At 43.4% G+C, this 19,493-nt stretch overlaps 1 protein-coding gene across 1 annotated transcript in view; it reads left to right on the top strand.

Annotated features, from left to right (window-relative positions):
• FGD3 (FYVE, RhoGEF and PH domain containing 3) overlaps positions 1 to 19,493 on the top strand; it is a gene marked incomplete at its 5' end in the record, with an annotated part of 116,519 nt that overhangs the window by 83,451 nt on the left and 13,575 nt on the right. Inside the window, 7 exons of the mRNA XM_079965022.1 lie at positions 169 to 315; positions 1,498 to 1,590; positions 2,347 to 2,426; positions 2,733 to 2,763; positions 4,037 to 4,138; positions 9,967 to 10,029; positions 18,941 to 19,063. Of these exons, the coding sequence (XP_079821148.1) occupies positions 169 to 315; positions 1,498 to 1,590; positions 2,347 to 2,426; positions 2,733 to 2,763; positions 4,037 to 4,138; positions 9,967 to 10,029; positions 18,941 to 19,063 (639 nt within the window). The remainder of the gene's footprint in view (positions 1 to 168; positions 316 to 1,497; positions 1,591 to 2,346; positions 2,427 to 2,732; positions 2,764 to 4,036; positions 4,139 to 9,966; positions 10,030 to 18,940; positions 19,064 to 19,493) is intronic.

The following is a 19,493-nucleotide window of genomic DNA, read 5'->3' as shown; positions in this document are numbered from 1 at the left end:
TGGTTCATTGTTTTTTGTTTTTTAATACCAATATTCAGTAATTCTTCAGTAGGTAGCATTTCCCTTGTTAATTAATTGAATTATTTTTTTATTCTAGTGTGTGTATCGTAAAGCAATAGACAAAGACTAGCTGTTAGCTGAGTTGGCATTTCCTTTTTGTGCTTGTAGGAAAAGATGCACAAGCTGTTAGAAGTGTATGAGCGCCTTGGAGGAGAAGAGGATATTGTTAATCCAGCCAATGAATTGATTAAAGAAGGGCATATTCAGAAACTGTCAGCAAAGAATGGCACCGCTCAGGATAGATATCTATTTCTGGTGAGTTACTTCATTTCTCAGGAGTAAAGTGTTCACCTACTTTGTAGACACAAAGTCTCCTTTGATCTGATTGGTCAGGTCTTGCTGGTGGAGTCTGCTCTGTATTGCACATGTATTTTCCTTTCACAAAAGCAGGTTCTGTTCTGTTTTAAAGAAAATGTTCTTTCTGTCGCCATACCAGTATTTGATGATGCTTTGGTTTTTGTGTAATTGGCACGTTTCTTTTATTAGTTTATCCCAGAGTATTATGCTGCTGAATATTAAATAGTCCACAGACATTAACCTGACAAACCCATTGCCACCAGACTTAAGTATAATCTTTTAAATTATCATTAACAATCACAGACTCCTGTGGACAGTGTCAACCATTTTGTGCAAAAATCAGGAGCAGCACTTTGGAAATCTGAGGTCAGGCCCGGCCAGCCATTAGATGTTGATCTTCTGACATGGCTCTCTGTGGGTTGGTTTTGCACAGGTATATTGTACATTGCAGGTATAGGGCAGGATTCACCTGACTCCTGTTGTCACAAGCCTTGCATGAAAATGTCTGCTTGTGCAAGGGGTCTTTCCACTCCCCAGAAATTGGCTCTGGGGTGGGTGAGTAGGAGAACAACCAATATAGTGTGTGTGGAGAAGAGGGGGGTAGGGGGTGTCATTCTGTCTGGCAGTGGCATTGAATTTCACTCATAGTTATTGCCAGGCAATTTCCCCCCCTCTGTAACCAGGCCTTTGGTCTTTAACTATATCTGTGGCCTTTTGTACATGGCCAGGATGTTCTTAATGTGTTTCTTTTTCCTTTTGCTTTTAATGTATTTATTGTGGGGTGTTGTTTATTTGTCTGTTTGGTTGTAAGTTGCTTTGGGTTGCCCTGGGCAAGATGAAGCAACCAAGAAATTTAATAATAATAATAATAATAAATCACAATTCATAGAAGGTAGATGATTCACAGTCAAAATTGAGCTTTCCTCAATCCCCCCATGAGCTGTTGCTATAAAAATGAATTCCTGATAAATTTCACACACCACAATGCTAGAAATTTTAACCTTTATTGGAGAAATGAACTATAAGAACTGATTTTGCAATTAAGGGTGTGGCTATGCTTACTGATTTTATAATGAAGGGTGTGGCTGAATATTAAAGTGATTTCCACATATCATAACAAGAATTTCCCATCAATTACAGTTTAACAGCATGGTGTTGTACTGCGTGCCCAAACTGAGATTAATAGGCCAGAAATTCAGTGTGCGAGAAAAGATCGATATTGCAGGATTGCAGGTTTGTATCTTGTTTGCTTGCATTTATAATATACTTTTATAACAGTGCTTGGATGGCTCAGTTGGTTAGAGCGTGCTGCCGATAACGCCAAGGTTGCAGGTTCGATCCCCATAAGGGACAGCTGTTTAGTCCTGCGTTGCAGAAGGTTGGACTAGATGATCCTCAGGTTCCCTTCCAACTCTATGATTCAGGATTTGTCACTCTTGTTGAGAAACAAGCCTTTTGGTCACCCCCAGATGCATAAGCAAAGTAAAACACAGGCAACGTGGAAGGCGGAACATGACATGCTGTTATTGAAGATGGAACTGCAGGAAATGAGTATGCAGTATTGCAGACTGTGCAAACAATAACAACAACAAAGCCACAGTCAGTTTCTCCTTTGGCATTGCAGTACCATCAGTGCCACTTGAAAGCCGCTGAGCTTAAAACATAGTGGATGTGGACCCATACATTTCTCCATGCCTAGACAAGTCGCAGATACAGTCTAGGTTAGAGTTCAAGTCTCTTCCACCAACTGCTTCTGCACCTTACAGCTGGCAAACCTTGTTTGTATCTCAGAAAAAACCTTGTGTAAATAATGCCTCTGAAAGCATTGTCATTAAAAAGTAGACACTAGATGTTATTTTTAAACAAACAGTTCATTATTATTAATAGTTGCTGCTGTTTATTTAGAGAGAGTAGAGGTTTGTTTGGTAATCTTGAAAGTGTTTGGAAAATTACATTTTAAAGTATAGCAAAATATACTTGGTTTCCTAGGTCCTGGAAATCAGCAAGCAAAACGTGGCTCATACATTCTCAATAACAGGAAAGAAGAGATCATTGGAGCTACAAGCTAGGTACAGAATTTTGTTCATTCATTCTGCATGTTTTGAGCAAGGAATGTTAGGCTGTGGAAGCAATTGGTAAAATAATTCATTCTAGTAAATTCTATTGTTTTGAATCATAAATAAGGTAAAGGGGAAGCAAGGGGTAGTTTTCAATTATATGCTGCCGAGTTTAGAATAGGTGGCATATCAGATTCCAGCAACAAAACACGAATTTACTGTAGAGATGATTATTATTTGCTTATAAGACTGTAGATTAAAACAGCTACTGAATATGCTACATGTATACAACATGTATGTCTCTTCTGCATTTTATAGGACAGAAGAAGAGAAGAAAGAATGGATCCAGGTCAGTATAAGCATATTTTACTTAGCCTTTGTGCCAGCCCATTTCATTTGCGGTGTTCTTCTTTGCTAAGTACATTAAGCTGCATATAGGAACTTTTTTCTCCATTTAATTATTTCCAAGGTGTTATACCCCACCCTGCCAAAAAGACATATTTCCCTGAGCAACTTACAATAAAACAATAAAATACAGCTATACAAAGATAAGTAAAGCTGAGTAAAATAACAATAAAGCTAGCAATTTTTTTTTAAAAAAAAGCATTATAAAAAAACAGACACTGGAGATGAAAGCATGCCATTAACATTCCTGAGATAGTAAAAAAAGACTTTGGTGCTAAGATGACGTCAGAGTAGGCAAATGTGAACCTCCTGGTGGCATTTCATAACTAGGACTGTAACAGAAAAGGCTGCTCCCTAATCATAATCCACCAAGTGTTGTATCTAGCAAAGCCATCCTATTAGTGCAAGGACTTCTGCCTGAACAACAAAACAGCCTCTCTGCCCCATGTGATGCTGCACTCCACCCAGATCTATCCTGGGGTTTCCTCCAACCCTTCACAGCAGATTGGTGAGGGAGTAGAGGGAGAGGAAGTCCCGTTACGCAAGCAGAAGGCATTACACAGCTTGGTCGGATACAGCCCTGTATTCATGATGGGTATCCAAAGTCTCTGAGGATTATCTTAAGGCACTCATGTGAAGAAAATGGTCAAATATTGCCCAAGACATGAAGAAATAACTTTAAAAGTGGGCATAATCACTTTAATGTGAACCTGAACATAGACGAATAGCCAATGCAGATGCTTCAGAACAAGCAAGATGGATTCCTAATGCCGAGTCCCAGTTAGCATTTCCACAATAGTATTTTACACTAACTGCGTCTTCAAAGGCAGCCTCACATGTACTCTATTACAGTAATGGAAAATATTGCTTCGGGGTGAGGAACTGATGACTTCTACGTTGAAATCTTATTGGTGTTTTAGCAGAAGACCCATTGCCTACCTCTCCCATTACATTTATATAATTCTGATAGTGCTTTTGTTCCTTATAGTTAGTTAACTGAAGTGACCTTTCAGTTTTTACAGAATACATTCTTAATTTGAGGCTCTACTTTTGTAAGTCATACTTGGAAATTCTTTATCTTGTAGAAACAACACTCTTAAGTAATGACATCTGCAAATAGTTTTGTTTCATTTTAAAAAAAGGTTTTTGGTTTTGTGTTCTAAATAAGATTTTGCAGCTTACTTTTACTTACTGCATTTCTTGGAATTTTATTGCAGGTCATTCAAGCAACAATTGAAAAACATAAACAGAACAGTGAAACGTTTAGAGCTTATAATAGCTCTTTTTCTCAAGAAGATGAGCATCTCCCAGATTCATCAGTAAGCATTTAGTGATCATTATTCCTGTGGGTCTTTGCTGTCATATATATTGCACTTAAACTTGCAAATTTTTTGTTTTTAATTTGTAGCCTGTGGTTTTGATCTATAGTTCCCTTAAGTGGAGCTTCACTCCTGGGACTTTCCATTGGGGAACTGAACAAAGGGGGGCAATTTTCTCCACCTCTTGACACTTGCTTATATTGAGTTACATTAGTCACTTTATGAACATGCTTAAAAGCACAGGTCCTAGTACCAATCTTTGGTGGCATAGGAACCAACTCCTTCGGGTTAAGGTCCTTTCACGTGCCCCCCATAAAATATTTGAGGGCCCCCCACCTAAAGTTGATGGGCATTACCATTCAAATAGCATGTGTGTGCTGTGTCTTTGTTTGATTATGCAAGGTTGGCTCTCTTGCTTGGTGGACTCCACTTTCTACTTCCATCCATTAGGAGAACTATCCATTTATTCCTGCTCTCTGCTTCCTGTCTCTTTCCCAGTTACTGATTCTTAAGAGGACCTCTCCTCTTATTCTGCGACTGATAAACTTACTCAGGAATATTTGACAATGTACTTTTATCTATATACTTGTTGGCACTCTCAAAATACTAAGAAAGGTTACCTTTGCTGAAACTTGTTCTTCTATATGCTTGGGAGTTCTACCTTTAATAAAGCTTTTCACCAGTTTTCCAGGAATAAGTAAACTGGTCTGTAATTTGCTGGACCCTTTAAAAGAGATTTGTGTTAAGTTGGCTACTTTCCACACCTCAGGTATGGGGATTGATAGTAGGCACATGTTACATATTTTTCTTAGAAGATCAACAATTTCACATTTGAACTCTTTAAGAACTCTCAAGTCGATGCCATCTGGAGCCAGTGTTTTGTCAGTTTTCAATTTGCCCATAAGACCTAGAACGTAGTCACTTATCACTGCTATTCTCATACTCCATCTCTAAGAAAGTTCAGACCCAGGGATTTATCCCACATCTTCTGTGAGGCAGGCACAAGAATTCATTCAGCTTCTCTGAACTTTCTCTTCTATCCTTTAACAGTCTTTTGATACCCATGTCATTCAAAGATCCAACTGCTTTCCTAGCTGGTCTCCTGCTATTCATGTATTTAAAGAGTTTTTTGTTGGTGGTCTTTATGTTTTTAACAATGTGCTCCTTGAATTCCTCTCCCTCCCCTTTCAACAAAGCTGCAATTTTCTCAAGAAAATGGTCTCTAATAGCCTCTAAGAGCTTCCTTTTCTCTGCTTGCTAACCATGATGACATCCTCTTGGCCCTGGTGGTACATATCTTGAACTGTAGTATACATTCTAGTCGAGCTTTCATTGTGGTTTTGAAACCCCCAAGCATTCTGGAGAAATTGGGTCCTCTTTACTTTACCTCTTAGCTTCCTTTTTTACCAGTTCCTTCATTCTGGGGAGCTTTTCTCTTTTGAAATCAAATGTGACTGTGTAGAACTTTCTGGGCAATTGTCCGCTTACATAGATGTTAAATTTGATAGTATTATGGATCACTGTTCCCAATTGGCTCAACAGTAGTTATATCTCACGCCAGGTTCTGAGTGCTACACCTCTAGTTGATTCCCATAGAACATCATCATTTAGGATATCTAGAAATAGATGTTACCAGTTTGTTATGTTTGGAGCATATAGCCTGTCTGTATGAGGGTAATTAAAGTCACCCATTACTACAGCAGTTCTCCTTTGGATGTCTCCTGGATTTTATTCTCCATCTCAAGATTCTCTCAGCATTTTGGTCAGGGTGATGATAGTACACCCCGAGTACTAAATTGCTCTTGGAAGCCAGTATTACCACCCACAACAGTTATGTGGATGAGGCCCTTAGGGATTTCTAGCTTTTTGGACACTGTACCCGCTGATGTGCAGAGTGACACCCTTTCCAGTGTTGCTAGCTTTCAAGAATTTTAAATATGATGATTTTATGTTCTATTAGAACCAAAATGTTATTACATCATGGGCAGATATATGTTGGTGTGCACAAAAAGAGCCAGTGCGGTATAGCCTATGGTATGTTTGTATGAGCCTTTTGAATCCAGGTTCAAATCGCCGCTCAGATATGAAGTTCATTGGGTCCTTGAGCAGTCCTAACATGCAGGTGCTTTGCTGGGAAATGCTAAAATGGGAACTCCCTGGACAAAAGGTGGATAGACTATAATAAAGTATAACTACTGATATCCTGTGTATATTAGACAGAGAAGGTCTATTCTGGTGCCTCATTTATCATTCCACAATGTCAAATTACAATGTTGGGTAGAACTGTATCCATAGTGGCTGAAATGCCTCTCAGGTATTTTGTGTCGCCGCCCATTGTCTTTAGCTGTTCTGTGTATATTTCACAACAGCTCTTTCATCAGTGATGTCATATACCATTACGGTCTGGTGCCCATGTAACAGTGCAGACCTTCATTGCACCTCTGGGTCACCTTGCAACCACAAGAATGGTGTAACAGCAGTCATCGTGACTCTTCCCAAACACTCCTTGGCCAGTGCAAGAGCTCATTTGTTGTTTAGTCGTTTAGTCGTGTCTGACTCTTCGTGACCCCATGGACCAGAGCACGCCAGGCACTCCTGTCTTCCACTGCCTCCCGCAGTTTGCTCAAACTCATGTTAGTAGCTTCGAGAACACTGTCCAACCATCTTGTCCTCTGTCGTCCCCTTCTCCTTGTGCCCTCCATCTTTCCCAACATCAGGGTCTTTTCCAGGGAGTCTTCTTTTCTCATGAGGTGGCCAAAGTACTGGAGCCTCAGCTTCACGATCTGTCCTTCCAGTGAGCACTCAGGGCTGATTTCCTTAAGAATGGATACGTTTGATCTTCTTGCAGTCCATGGGACTCTCAAGAGTCTCCTCCAGCACCATAATTCAAAAGCATCAATTCTTTGGCGATCAGCCTTCTTGATGGTCCAGCTCTCACTTCCATACATCACTACTGGTAAAACCATGGCTTTAACTATACGGACCTTTGTTGGCAAGGTGATGTCTCTGCTTTTTAAGACGCTGTCTAGGTTTGCCATCGCCTTTCTCCCAAGGAGCAGGCGTCTTTTAATTTCGTGACTGCTGTCACCATCTGCAGTGATCATGGAGCCCAAGAAAGTAAAATCTCTCACTGCCTCCATTTCTTCCCCTTCTATTTGCCAGGAGGTGATGGGACCAGTAGCCATGATCTTCGTTTTTTTGATGTTGAGCTTCAGACCATATTTTGCGCTCTCCTCTTTCACCCTCATTAAAAGGTTCTTTAATTCCTCCTCACTTTCTGCCATCAAGGTTGTGTCATCTGCATATCTGAGGTTGTTGATATTTCTTCCGGCAATCTTAATTCCGGCTTGGGATTCATCCAGCCCTGCCTTTCGCATGATGAATTCTGCATATAAGTTAAATAAGTAGGGAGACAATATGCAGCCTTGCCGTACTCCTTTCCCAATTTTGAACCAATCAGTTGTTCCATATCCAGTTCTAACTGTAGCTTCTTGTCCCACATAGAGATTTCTCAGGAGACAGATGAGGTGATCAGGCACTCCCATTTCTTTAAGAACTTGCCATAGTTCGCTGTGGTCGACACAGTCAAAGGCTTTTGCATAGTCAATGAAGCAGGAGTAGATGTCTTTCTGGAACTCTCTAGCTTTCTCCATAATCCAGCGCATGTTTGCAATTTGGTCTCTGGTTCCTCTGCCCCTTCGAAATCCAGCTTGCACTTCTGGGAGTTCTCGGTCCACATACTGCTTAAGCCTGCCTTGTAGAATTTTAAGCATAACCTTGCTAGCGTGTGAAATGAGTGCAATTGTGCGGTAGTTTGAGCATTCTTTGGCACTGCCCTTCTTTGGGATTGGGATGTAGACTGATCTTCTCCAATCCTCTGGCCACTGCTGAGTTTTCCAAATTTGCTGGCATATTGAGTGTAGCACCTTAACAGCATCATCTTTTAAAATTTTAAATAGTTCAGCTGGAATATCATCACTTCCACTGGCCTTGTTATTTGCAGTGCTTTCTAAGGCCCATTTGACTTCACTCTCCAGGATGTCTGGCTCAAGGTCAGCAACCACACTACCTGGGGTGTATGAGCCATCCATATCTTTCTGGTATAATTCCTCTGTGTATTCTTGCCACCTCTTCTTGATGTCTTCTGCTTCTGTTAGGTCCTTACCACTTTTGTCCTTTATTATGGTAATCTTTGTACGAAATGTTCCTTTCATATCTCCAATTTTCTTGAACAGATCTCTGGTTCTTCCCATTCTGTTGTTTTCCTCTATTTCTTTGCATTGCTCGTTTAAGAAGGCCTTCTTGTCTCTCCTTGCTATTTTTTGGAAATCTGCATTCAATTTCCTGTATCTTTCACTATCTCCCTCGCATTTTGCTTGCCTTCTCTCCCCTGCTATTTGTAAGGCCTCGATGGACAGCCACTTTGCTTTCTTGCATTTCCTTTTCATTGGGATGGTTTTCGTTGCTGCCTCCTGTATAATGTTGCGAGCCTCCACCCATAGTTCTTCAGGCACTCTGTCCAACAAATCTAAATCCTTAAACCTGTTCCTCACTTCCACTGTGTATTCATAAGGGATTTGATTCAGATTGTATCTTACCGGCCCAGTGGTTTTTCCTACTTTCTTCAGTTTAAGCTTGAATTTTGCTATAAGAAGCTGATGATCTGAGCCACAGTCAGCTCCAGGTCTTGTTTTTGCTGACTGTATAGAGCTTCTCCATCTTTGGCTGCAGAGAATATAATCAATCTGATTACGATGCTGCCCATCTGGTGATGTCCACGTGTAGAGTCGTCTCTTGTGTTGTTGGAAAAGCGTGTTTGTGATGACCAGTTTGTTCTCTTGACAGAACTCTATTAGCCTTTGCTCTGCTTCGTTTTGATCTCCAAGGCCAAACTTGCCAGTTGTTCCTTTTATCTCTTGATTCCCTACTTTAGCATTCCAATCCCCTATAATGAGAAGAACATCCTTCTTTGGTGTCACTTCTATAAGGTCTTGTAAGTCTTAATAGAATTTGTCAATTTCAGTTTCTTCAGCACCAGTAGTTGGTGCATAAACTTGGATTACTGTGATGTTAAAAGGTCTGCCTTGAATTCGTATCAAGATCATTCTATCATTTTTGGGATTGCATCCCAGTACAGCTTTCGCCACTCTTTTGTTGACTATGAGGGCCACTCCATTTCTTTTACGGGTTTCTTGCCCACAGTAGTAGATATGATGGTCATCCGAACTGAATTCACCCATTCCCGTCCATTTTAGTTCACTGATGCCCAGGATGTCAATATTTATTCTTGCCATCTCATTTTTGACCACATCCAACTTACCCAGGTTCATGGTTCTTACATTCCAGGTTCCTATGCAATATTTTTCTTTTCAGCATTGGACTTTCCTTTCGCTTCCAGGCATATCCGCAACTGAGCAGCCTTTCGGCTTTGGCCCAGCCGCTTCATCAGCTCTGGATCTACTTGTACTTGTCCTCCGCTCTTCCCCAGTAGCATGTTGGACACCTTCCGACCTGAGGGGCTCATCTTCCAGTGTCATAACTTTTATATGCCTGTTGTCTTTGTCCATGGAGTTTTCTTGGCAGGGAACTGGAGTGGCTTGCCGGTTCCTCCTCCAGGTGGATCACGTTTGGTCAAAACTCTCCACTATGACCTGTTCATCTTGGGTGCCCTGCTCGGCATAGTTCATAGCTTCTCTGAGTTATTCAAGCCCCTTCGCCACGGCAAGGCAGTGATCCATGAAGGGGGCAAGAGCTCATAGTATCGAGCTATTAAAGAGCTAGGTGTTTTATTAGTATTCATGTGCTTTCTGATGGCTTTCCCACAACAGATAGCGAGCACCAGTTCTGTGGAATCCATGCCAGGAACAGATGGTAGCAGCACATCTGGAGGGGTAAGCGATTGTGAGGAGGATGCCTCTTTAAATCAAATGTTCAAATGTTTTGTTTTGATGGGGGGGGGGAGCAGGCCCATTCCAGACATGGTCATGCATTAGCCTATATTCTCTATTTGAATTTTATTCACTTGAACTGTGCCTTTTCACCATTAGTGAAAATTGCTCCTGTCCTTTTCTAATGTAAAACTTTCAACACTTACCTCACTTCTGAAACACGAGCCCATATGCAGACTTGAATTAGCTTCCTTTGAATACTGTTGGAAAAGAAAGCCACTCCCAAACTAAGGAGGGGGTGGGGTTGCGGGCTCACGCCCCTGTCCATAATCTCGCGGGGCTGCCGTCAGCCCCGCAGGACTCAGGGATTCCCCAGCCTCTTTAATATTCATCGCCCCCAGCGCTAGCCAATCAGCTGGCGGCGGGGGAGGGATTTCTAGGTGCACTTAAGGTCAGGGTAGCCCTGGCTCGCCCCTTTCTTTCTCTCCAACAGCAGCGGTAGTTCGTTAAAGGACTCCGGGGGGCATCGCCTCGTCTGAAACCTACGGAGGCTAGGGCCTAAAGTGCGCTCCTGAGCGGTAACCCCTTGGGAAGCGCCTAGGGATGTGCATCTCGGGGGCTCCCCCTGCTGGTGCTTAACCCTTCCCAGTTAGACCGGATAGTCAGTTAGGGCCAATGCCTAAAGCCAATAATAATAATAATAATAATTTATTATTTATATCCCGCCCATCTGGCTGGGCCTTCCCAGCCACTCTGGGCAGCTTCCATAAAAACCAAAAATACAGTAAAATCACACGTTAAAAACTTCCCTGAACAGGGCTGCCTTAAGAAAGATGTCTTCTGAATGTCAGGTAGTTGTTTATCGCTTTGACATCTGCTGGAAGGGCGTTCCACAGGGTGGGCACCACTACCGAGAAGGCCCTCTGCCTGGTTCCCTGTAGCTTTGCTTCTCGCAATGAGGGAACCGCCAGAAGGCCCTCGGCGCTGGACCTCAGCGTCCGGGCAGAATGATGGGGGTGGAGACGCTCCTTCAGGTATACTGGACCGAGGCCGTTTAGGGCTTTAAAGGTCAGCACCAACACTTTGAATTGTGCTCGGAAACATACTGGGAGCCAATGTAGGTCTTTCAAGACCGGTGTTATATGGTCTCGGCGGCCGCTCCCAGTCACCAGTCTAGCTGCCGCATTCTGGATTAGTTGTAGTTTCCGAGTCACCTTCAAAGGTAGCCCCACGTAGAGTGCATTGCAGTAGTCCAAGCGGGAGATAACCAGAGCATGCACCACTCTGGCGAGATAGTCCGCAGGCAGATAGGGTCTCAGCCTACGTACCAGATGGAGCTGGTAAACAGCTGCCCTGGACACAGATTTGACCTGTGCCTCCATGGACAGCTGTGAGTCCAAAATGACTCCCAGGCTGCGCACCTGGTCCTTCAGGGGCACAGTTACCCCATTCAGGACCAGGGAATCCTCCACACCTGCCCGCCTCCTGTCCCCCAGAAACAGTACTTCTGTCTTGTCAGGATTCAACCTCAATCTGTTAGCTGCCATCCATCCTCCAACCGCCTCCAGACACTCACACAGGACCTTCACTGCCCTCACTGGTTCTGATTTAAAAGAGAGGTAGAGCTGGGTATCATCTGCATACTGATGAACACCCAGCCCAAACCTCCTGATGATCTCTCCCAGCGGCTGCATGTAGATGTTGAAAAGCATGGGGGAGAGGACAGAACCCTGAGGCACCCCACAAATGAGAGCCCAGGGGTCTGAACACTCATCCCCCCCCCACCACTTTCTGAACACGGCCCAGGAGGAAGGAGCGGAACCACTGTAGGACAGTGCCCCCAGCTCCCAGCCCCTCAAGACGGTCCAGAAGGATGTTATGGTCGATGGTATCAAACGCCGCTGAGAGATCCAGCAGAACTAGGAAACAGCTCTCACCTTTGTCCCTAGCCCGCCGGAGATCATCAACCAGTGCGACCAAGGCAGTTTCAGTCCCATGATGAGGCCTGAATCCCGACTGGAAGGGATCCAAATGGTCCGCTTCTTCCAGGCGTGCCTGGAGTTGTTCGGCAACCGCTCGCTCTATCACCTTGCCCAAGAATGGAAGATTTGAGACTGGGCGATAGTTGGCCATTGTGGCCGCATCTAAAGATGGTTTTTTAAGAAGCGGTTTAATAACTGCCTCTTTCAGCGGGTCTGGGAAGGCTCCCTCACGGAGGGAAGCATTCACCACCCCACGAAGCCCATCGCCCAGTCCTTCCCGGCTAGCTTTTATAAGCCAGGATGGGCAAGGATCCAGGAGACAGGTGGTTGGTTTCACTCGTCCAAGCAGCCTGTCCACATCCTCGGAGGTAACAGATTGGAATTGATCCCACTCAACTTGACTAGACAGAACTCTAGCACTCTCCCGCCCTGGCCCTGCTCCCACGGTGGAGTCTACTTCTTCCCGAATCTGAGCGATTTTATCTGCAAAAAACTTTGCAAAATCATTGCAGGAGAACATGTGGCCCGTACTGGGCCCCGATGTTACAGGTGGTTCCGCTAAATTGTGAACCACCTGAAAAAGTCTCCTGCTGCTGTTTTCTGCAGATGCAATAGAGGCGGTGAAGAAATTCTTCTTCGCCGTTGCTATCGCCACTTGGTAGGCTCGACGTTGAGCTCTAACCTGTGTCCGATCAGATTCGGACTCTTACCTGTAATCAATAAAGTTGTGGCCATTTTTCGCCCATTAACCTAAAATTCTGGTGTCCGTTGTCTTTATTTACTCCATCTGTGGGAGAGGGCGGGTAAAGGTAAAGATACCCCTGCCCATATGGGCCAGTCTTGACAGACTCTAGGGTTGTGCGCTCATCTCACTCTAGAGGCCGGGAGCCAGCGCTGTCCGCAGACACTTCTGGGTCACGTGGCCAGCGTGACGAAGCTGCTCTGGCGAGCCAGCACCAGCGCAGCACACGGAAACGCCGTTTACCTTCCCGCTAGAAAGCGGTACCTATTTATCTACTTGCACCCGGGGGTGCTTTCGAACTGCTAGGTTGGCAGGCGCTGGGACCGAACGACAGGAGCGCACCCCGCCGCGGGGATTCGAACCGCCGACCATGCGATCGGCAAGTCCTAGGCACTGAGGTTTTACCCACAGCGCCACCCACGTCCCCTAGGGGGCGGGTATTGCCACGCAAATCATTGTCTTCTGTTTACAAGCGAACAGGACTCCTGAAGCCAGTACAAAATAAGCCATTGTTACTTGACATATATGTTTCCATAAGTCTGAGCCGAAGACTAGAAAGATAAGCTCGTCCATTCTGTGTTTCACTAGAAGTCTTTGAATTATCAGCAGAAACGCTTTACTTTTGGCAGCTGGGAAAGGCACAGTAATTTCCCCCCTAATGATGGTTTTCAATGTAAGCACTGCAAATCGTGGCTCACATCCATAATATGCCACAGATGTCTTTTATTAGGAAACTAGAGTCTTAGGTCTGGTTCGGATGTTCACCAGTTAAGATATCAGATGGTGCTTCTTACATGAAAAGCTGCCACTCTAGGCTAAACTGCTTTAATTCAGCGTGCTGTACTTGGCATTCTTTATAATTAGGGCTTTCACCTGATGAAAGAAATTGTAGCCAATTAATCAGATGAGTTTCAGTCTAGTAAGATTGGTTGATTAAATCTGTGTAAATTTGCATATGAATAGTAATACTGGGACACACACACACACACACACACACACACACACACAACATATCTCTCTTGTTTTTCCGATGTCACACTCATATGTCCCAGTAGGCATCATCTTAGAAGAGGCATCCTTTGAGAGAGAGCAGGAGGTGGAGTCCCCTTTCTGAGATGGTGCCTGTCACCTACAGTTTTTGGAAACACTTGCGTTTATACCATTTTCCATTTTAAAAATCTGCTGCCTGCTTAAATGGAGGGCACACTTTTAGCCACTCAAACGGTAATTAGGTATATTCACTGATTAAGGATTGCAGCCCTTCTTACAGTTTAGCTTGCTTCAGTCACACCATAGTATTCTCAAGCCCAAAATGTCTTGTTGTAAACAGGCGTGCACTCCAGGGATTCATACAGGCCATTTGACTAAGTTAGGCCCACTAATTTCAGTGGTCTACCCTGAGTGAAACTGAGTTAAATACCACCCATAATAAAGTGTGCGGCATGTTATCTGCAATGTGTGCTGCCTGAATGATTTCCTATGAGGTTTTGAAGAAAGAGGTCATATGGATGAAATGGGGGGGGGGTGTTTCCCTGCCACAGTTCACAAGACCATTCTGCTATGTAACTCAATGGAAGGGGTAGTCATTGTGGTACCCTCCAGAACTCTGTCTCCTATTATCCTCAGTCAGCATAGCTAGCTAATGGGAGTTGTAGTCTAGCAACACCTGGAGACATAGTCGCAGGCCCTTCAGTAAACCCAACATGCAATACTTTTCCCAGAAAATCTGCCTTTGCTGTCCATCTACTACCAAACCAGGTTCTAGATCCTTGCAGTACTTAACAGAGCCCTGAAAAACCTGGGTCCTGGATTGCCTAAACCCTTATAACCAAACTCAGTCATTGAGATCATCTGTAGAAGCATCATTGGTCGTCCCCCAAGTTGGGGCGGTGCTCATCTGACAATAAGAAACCGAGCCTTTAGTATTGTTGGTCCAGTCCTGTGAAATGCTCTGCTAAATAGAGCATCAGCGGGTGCCTTCTGTTTCAACCTTTAAACACCTGCCGAGAACTTCTCTGTGCTACCCTGTTGCCATAGTGGTAAGATGATGGTCTTTGATTTTAAAATTTTACATGTTTTTATTAGAGGTAGTTGTTGTTGCCAACTGCTTTGACTTTTTAAATGATCCAGCATACTCTGTTTGCCATTCAACAATTTGAGATGCTGCGCAATTTCCTGGCATTTTCATAAAAGGCTTGGAGGACAACTTGGTTGGGATTTGTTACAACTGCTCTAAATAGTTACAGCAATCCCAGCAGCTCTTGAATGGCAGCTGGCGGCGATGGTAAATCGCTGTTACATCTGATGTTTGCCAGGGCTTGGCTGCTTGCTCTGGTATGGGAGAGGAGGAAATGCCTAAATGCCATGGGGAGCTTTTTGCCGTGGGGAATTCTTTGGCTCTTGCCATGAACAGTGGTTATGGTTACTTTTTTATATTAATGTACAGTGGTACTTTGGGTTACATACACTTCAGGTTATATAAGCTTCAGGTTACAGACTCCGCTAACCCAGAAATAGTACCTCGGGTTAAGAACTTTGCTTCAGGATGAGAACAGAAATTGTGCTCCGGCGGCGCACAATTAAGTACATTTCTGTACTTAATCTCAATTGTGTTGTTTTAAAAAATAAATCTGTGCATTTTGCTTACAGTAGACATGCTACTTTTTAATAAAAAGCCAAGTCGCTTCTCTGTTTAATAGGAATGCCACTTAAAGCTCGCAGTAAAAGTTGAAATCAAGGTTCATATTTATACATTTGTATGTGAATCTTTCTCCTAGCGTTTGAAAAGCACCTGTCAACGGCTAGCTGGATTGTGCCATCCAAGAGCTTCTGTGTTAAACACAGCCTCTTTTTTTCTCTTTAAGTCTTTATACAGCTGAACCATTTGGTGGTGGTGATAGGCAGCAAACTAGAAGCTGCCTTCTTTATTCTGTCCAGCTTCCTAAAGGAATGCTTAAGACATTGTGATATGGCCAGTATTAATTAAGAAAGCTATATCAGATAGTTAAAATTGTAGGGTAGGGTATTCAAATGATGTAAAATACACTAGTAAATACTGCATAGTGGTTTTGCACCCCAAATACACAGAAGTTTCTGTTGCTTTTTTTTTTATTTGCTGATTGGCATTCTTTTCAGAATTGTCATTGAGGAATGGTCATGTCTTCACTGCCATTTTTATATAGGTTGCGTTATTTACATCATACAGTCACTCTCTAAAATATAAATGGAAGTAAATTGCAAAGCCTGTAGCATTACACAGGGTTGAGTAACTGAGCATTCTCCCATTATTGTGAAATCATGCCTGTTTGCCTGTTAAGTGAGTTTCCATGCCGGCATGTAAATGCTGAAGGCAGAACACTAGGGATTCTGCTGTGCTGGAAAGGGGTCTATGGAACTGGCTCCCCCAGGAAGCCGTGATGCTCACCGGCTTGGAGACACAGACAAATCCATGCAGGGGAGGGATATTGATGGCTACGCTCTGCTGTTGCAGTTGGAGGCAGCAATGCTTCTGAATACCTGTTGCTGGAAATCACAGGAGGACAGAGGGCTCTTGTGCTTGGGTCTTGCTTGCTGGTTTCCCACAGGCATCTGTGGGAAATAAATTATTATTTAGGGAAGTTTTTAATGTGTGACATTTTAATGTAGTTTTAATCTTTGTTGGAAGCCGCCCAGAGTGGCTGGGGAAACCCAGCCAGATGGGTGGGTACAAATAATAATAAATTGTTGTTGTTGTTATCTGGTTGTCCACTGTGGGTACTGGATGCAGGACCACAGGGGCCATTGATCTGATCAAGCAGGCTATTCTTATGATGGAGAACCCCCTATTCTTGTAGAAAAGTAGTGGGGCTGTGGGAATAAACTCTTAACCTACGCAGAACCCCAAAGCGCACTCAATGCAGGTTGCACATGTACCATTTCCTCAAGGCACCAGTGCACATCCACAAGGCAGGAGGATTCAGGGGAGGCAATACTCATATCCCAAGAGTTCCAAGGCACTGGGATCAGTAACCCTTGCATCCTTTATTTTTCCACTTCCCTGAAGTTGCCATGCAACAAGACTCTTTTTGATGATGGATGGGAAGTGCTCCACCACCACCACTGAAATATCACAGGCGAAGCTGATTTGGGTTCTGATGACATTTGCCCAATTCCTTTCTGTCGGATCCTTTTGGTGGTTCAGGAGGGCTGTGACCCGTTCACTGCATACAGGGTTGTTGGGGAATGTAGGAGCTGGCAAGGCATTTCTTTCACTCAGTGTTATTTGCAGGGCTCTCTAAAGGATGTTAAAAGGGACGTGGGTGGGTGGTGCTGTGGGTTAAACCACAGAGCCTAGGGCTTGCCGATCAGAAGGTTGGCAGTTTGAATCCCCGCAACGGGGTGAGCTCCCATTGCTCGGTCCCAGCTCCTGCCAACCTAGCAGTTCGAAAGCACATCAAAGTGCAAGTAGATAAATAGGTACCGCTCTGGCAGGAAGGTAAACAGCATTTCCATGCGCTGCTCTGGTGCTGGCCACATGACCCGGAAGCTGTATGCCGGCTCCCTCGGCCAATAAAGCGAGATGAGCGCCGCAACCCCAGAGTCGTCCACGACTGGACCTAATGGTCAGGGGTCCCTTTACCTTTACCTAATAGATGTTGCACCTGATAAAGTACAGCTTGGTGGAAATCCCTAGCACTAAGGCTGAGGCAAATCACAGGCCGCAGTGACAGCAAAGGTACAAATTGGTGGTGGTGGTGTTGAAGTCTGAGCCTGTATGATCGGCAACACAATGCTAGTTTGGTGTGGAATGGCCCTTTAATTTATTTCTTTCAAAAGCTTTTGTGTGCACCTGAAATAAATGTCATCGGTAGCTAATATTCCGGACACTTGTATTTGTTAGTTGCTATAGTAATTGAGAGCTTCTTTACATACTGAAGCAGCCTCTGAGTGTGTGGTTTGTAATGTGAGCAGAAAAGGCAGTGTATGGAAGACTGTTAGCAAACCTATAATGCACTCCATAAAGTTTAATTACAGGCCATACCTATACTTTTTAAAAACGATCTTTGTGCTCTTTAGGGCAAGAAATGAATGTTAATATAAATTAAACAACTTCTCTGAAATGAACCATATGCTTGGTTCTGAACTGGGTAGTGTTGCAGTTGCTGCTTTGCTTATAGCGATGGGATTGAATGATTAAAATCTTTACTGCTCATGCATACGTACTTGGCAGGCTAAGGTTCTTGGCTGCACCTGCAGCCTAGCTGTTTCCACTTTGCTCCTTCCCAGTGAGATCAGGTAAACAAACCAGGAAAGAAGGAATTCCTGAATGTTAAGTCCAAATGCAGGATCGTAATTTGTTTCATCCTAACAGATTATGATTTGTAGCCATTCTGAAACCATGACCAGTTGTTGGCTTTCCAATACAGTGGTTCCTCGAGTTACATACACTTCAGGTTACATACGCTTCAGGTTACAGACTCCGCTATCCCAGAAATAGTACCTCGGGTTAAGAACTTTGCTTCAGGATGAGAACAGAAATCGTGCTCCGGCAGCACGGTGGCAGCAGGAGGCCCCATTAGCTAAAGTGGTGCTTCAGGTTAAGAACAGTTTCAGGTTAACAATGGACCTCCGGAACGAATTAAGTACTTAACCCAAGGTACCACTGTATGCCTGAAGTTCTCCTGATGTCTGCCTGTAACTGCCTGGGAAGGCCTGCATTCTACTCCTTTTGAGTAGTTGTCTCAAATTCTTCAGACAAAGAAGTCTCGCTCAAAATATACATCCTTGCAGGTAGTTTGCTTGCATGTTGCTTGCACAGCAGGAAATACTTTCTGAGGGAGAAGGCAGCTCACATATCAGGAAGGGTAAAGAGACCTTGAGCATGCAAATAATAGACTTCTTAGAAAATCTATAATTCTTAACCAAACAGTGCTAGTTCAGCCCTTGTTAGAGGCTTTTAAAATAGCTGGTCTAGCCATCATTCCAAATGTCTAGAGCTGTTTGGCTGTGAAAGTTGGCCCGTAACAACTGGCAAAACTTGAGTTAAGGTATATCTGGCACTCTAAATGCTAACCACGTGTGTTAAAATCATGACATTATATATACCAAACTTTAAAATAATAATGATAATACACTTGTGGGGTTCAAGCTGCCCTTCACTGGTTCAAAGTCACATTGTTTAACATTTAAATTTTATTTTTTTTCATCCCAGCCTGAGTGTTGCAGAAAATCCTCCAAATCAAAGAGAGAAAAGGAGAAGCAAGCTTGCAAAAGCTGCAGTGAAAGCTTCAACTCCATTACAAAGAGACGTCACCATTGCAAGCAATGTGGGGCAGTGAGTATTGGAGTGAAAATTACTGTTTATATGTATGTGCATTGTTACTCATTTGGAACAAGCTGGGTTTTCTTTATAAAATTCTGCAAAAAAAATAAAACCATCTTCTCAAGTATTATACTGTCCTTCAGTTCCCAAGACTGTCTGCATAAGTAGACTGATTTACCCCTTTCCACGTTTTTATCTTCTGGTGTGCCATGCTCCTTAACAATGGGAAAATCACGATCAAAAAGTATTTGAATGGATCTCTTAGGACAAATTTCACACCATTTCTAAATAAGAAAAAAAGTTTTTTCTTTTTAAACACAGATACTTCGAATTGAATTAAAGTTTCACCGGATTTCAAAAGAATTTAAGGTTTATTGATTTCATTGGAATTTGTTTTCAGTTTTTTCCAATCACAGCCATTTTGCCCATGTTTTGCTTAATT

The sequence above is a fragment of the Podarcis cretensis genome (genome assembly GCF_951804945.1).
Source record: "Podarcis cretensis genome assembly, chromosome: 2".
In the NCBI taxonomy this organism is placed as follows: Eukaryota; Metazoa; Chordata; class Lepidosauria; order Squamata; family Lacertidae; genus Podarcis; species Podarcis cretensis.
This window is presented reverse-complemented; position numbering and strand designations above follow the sequence as displayed.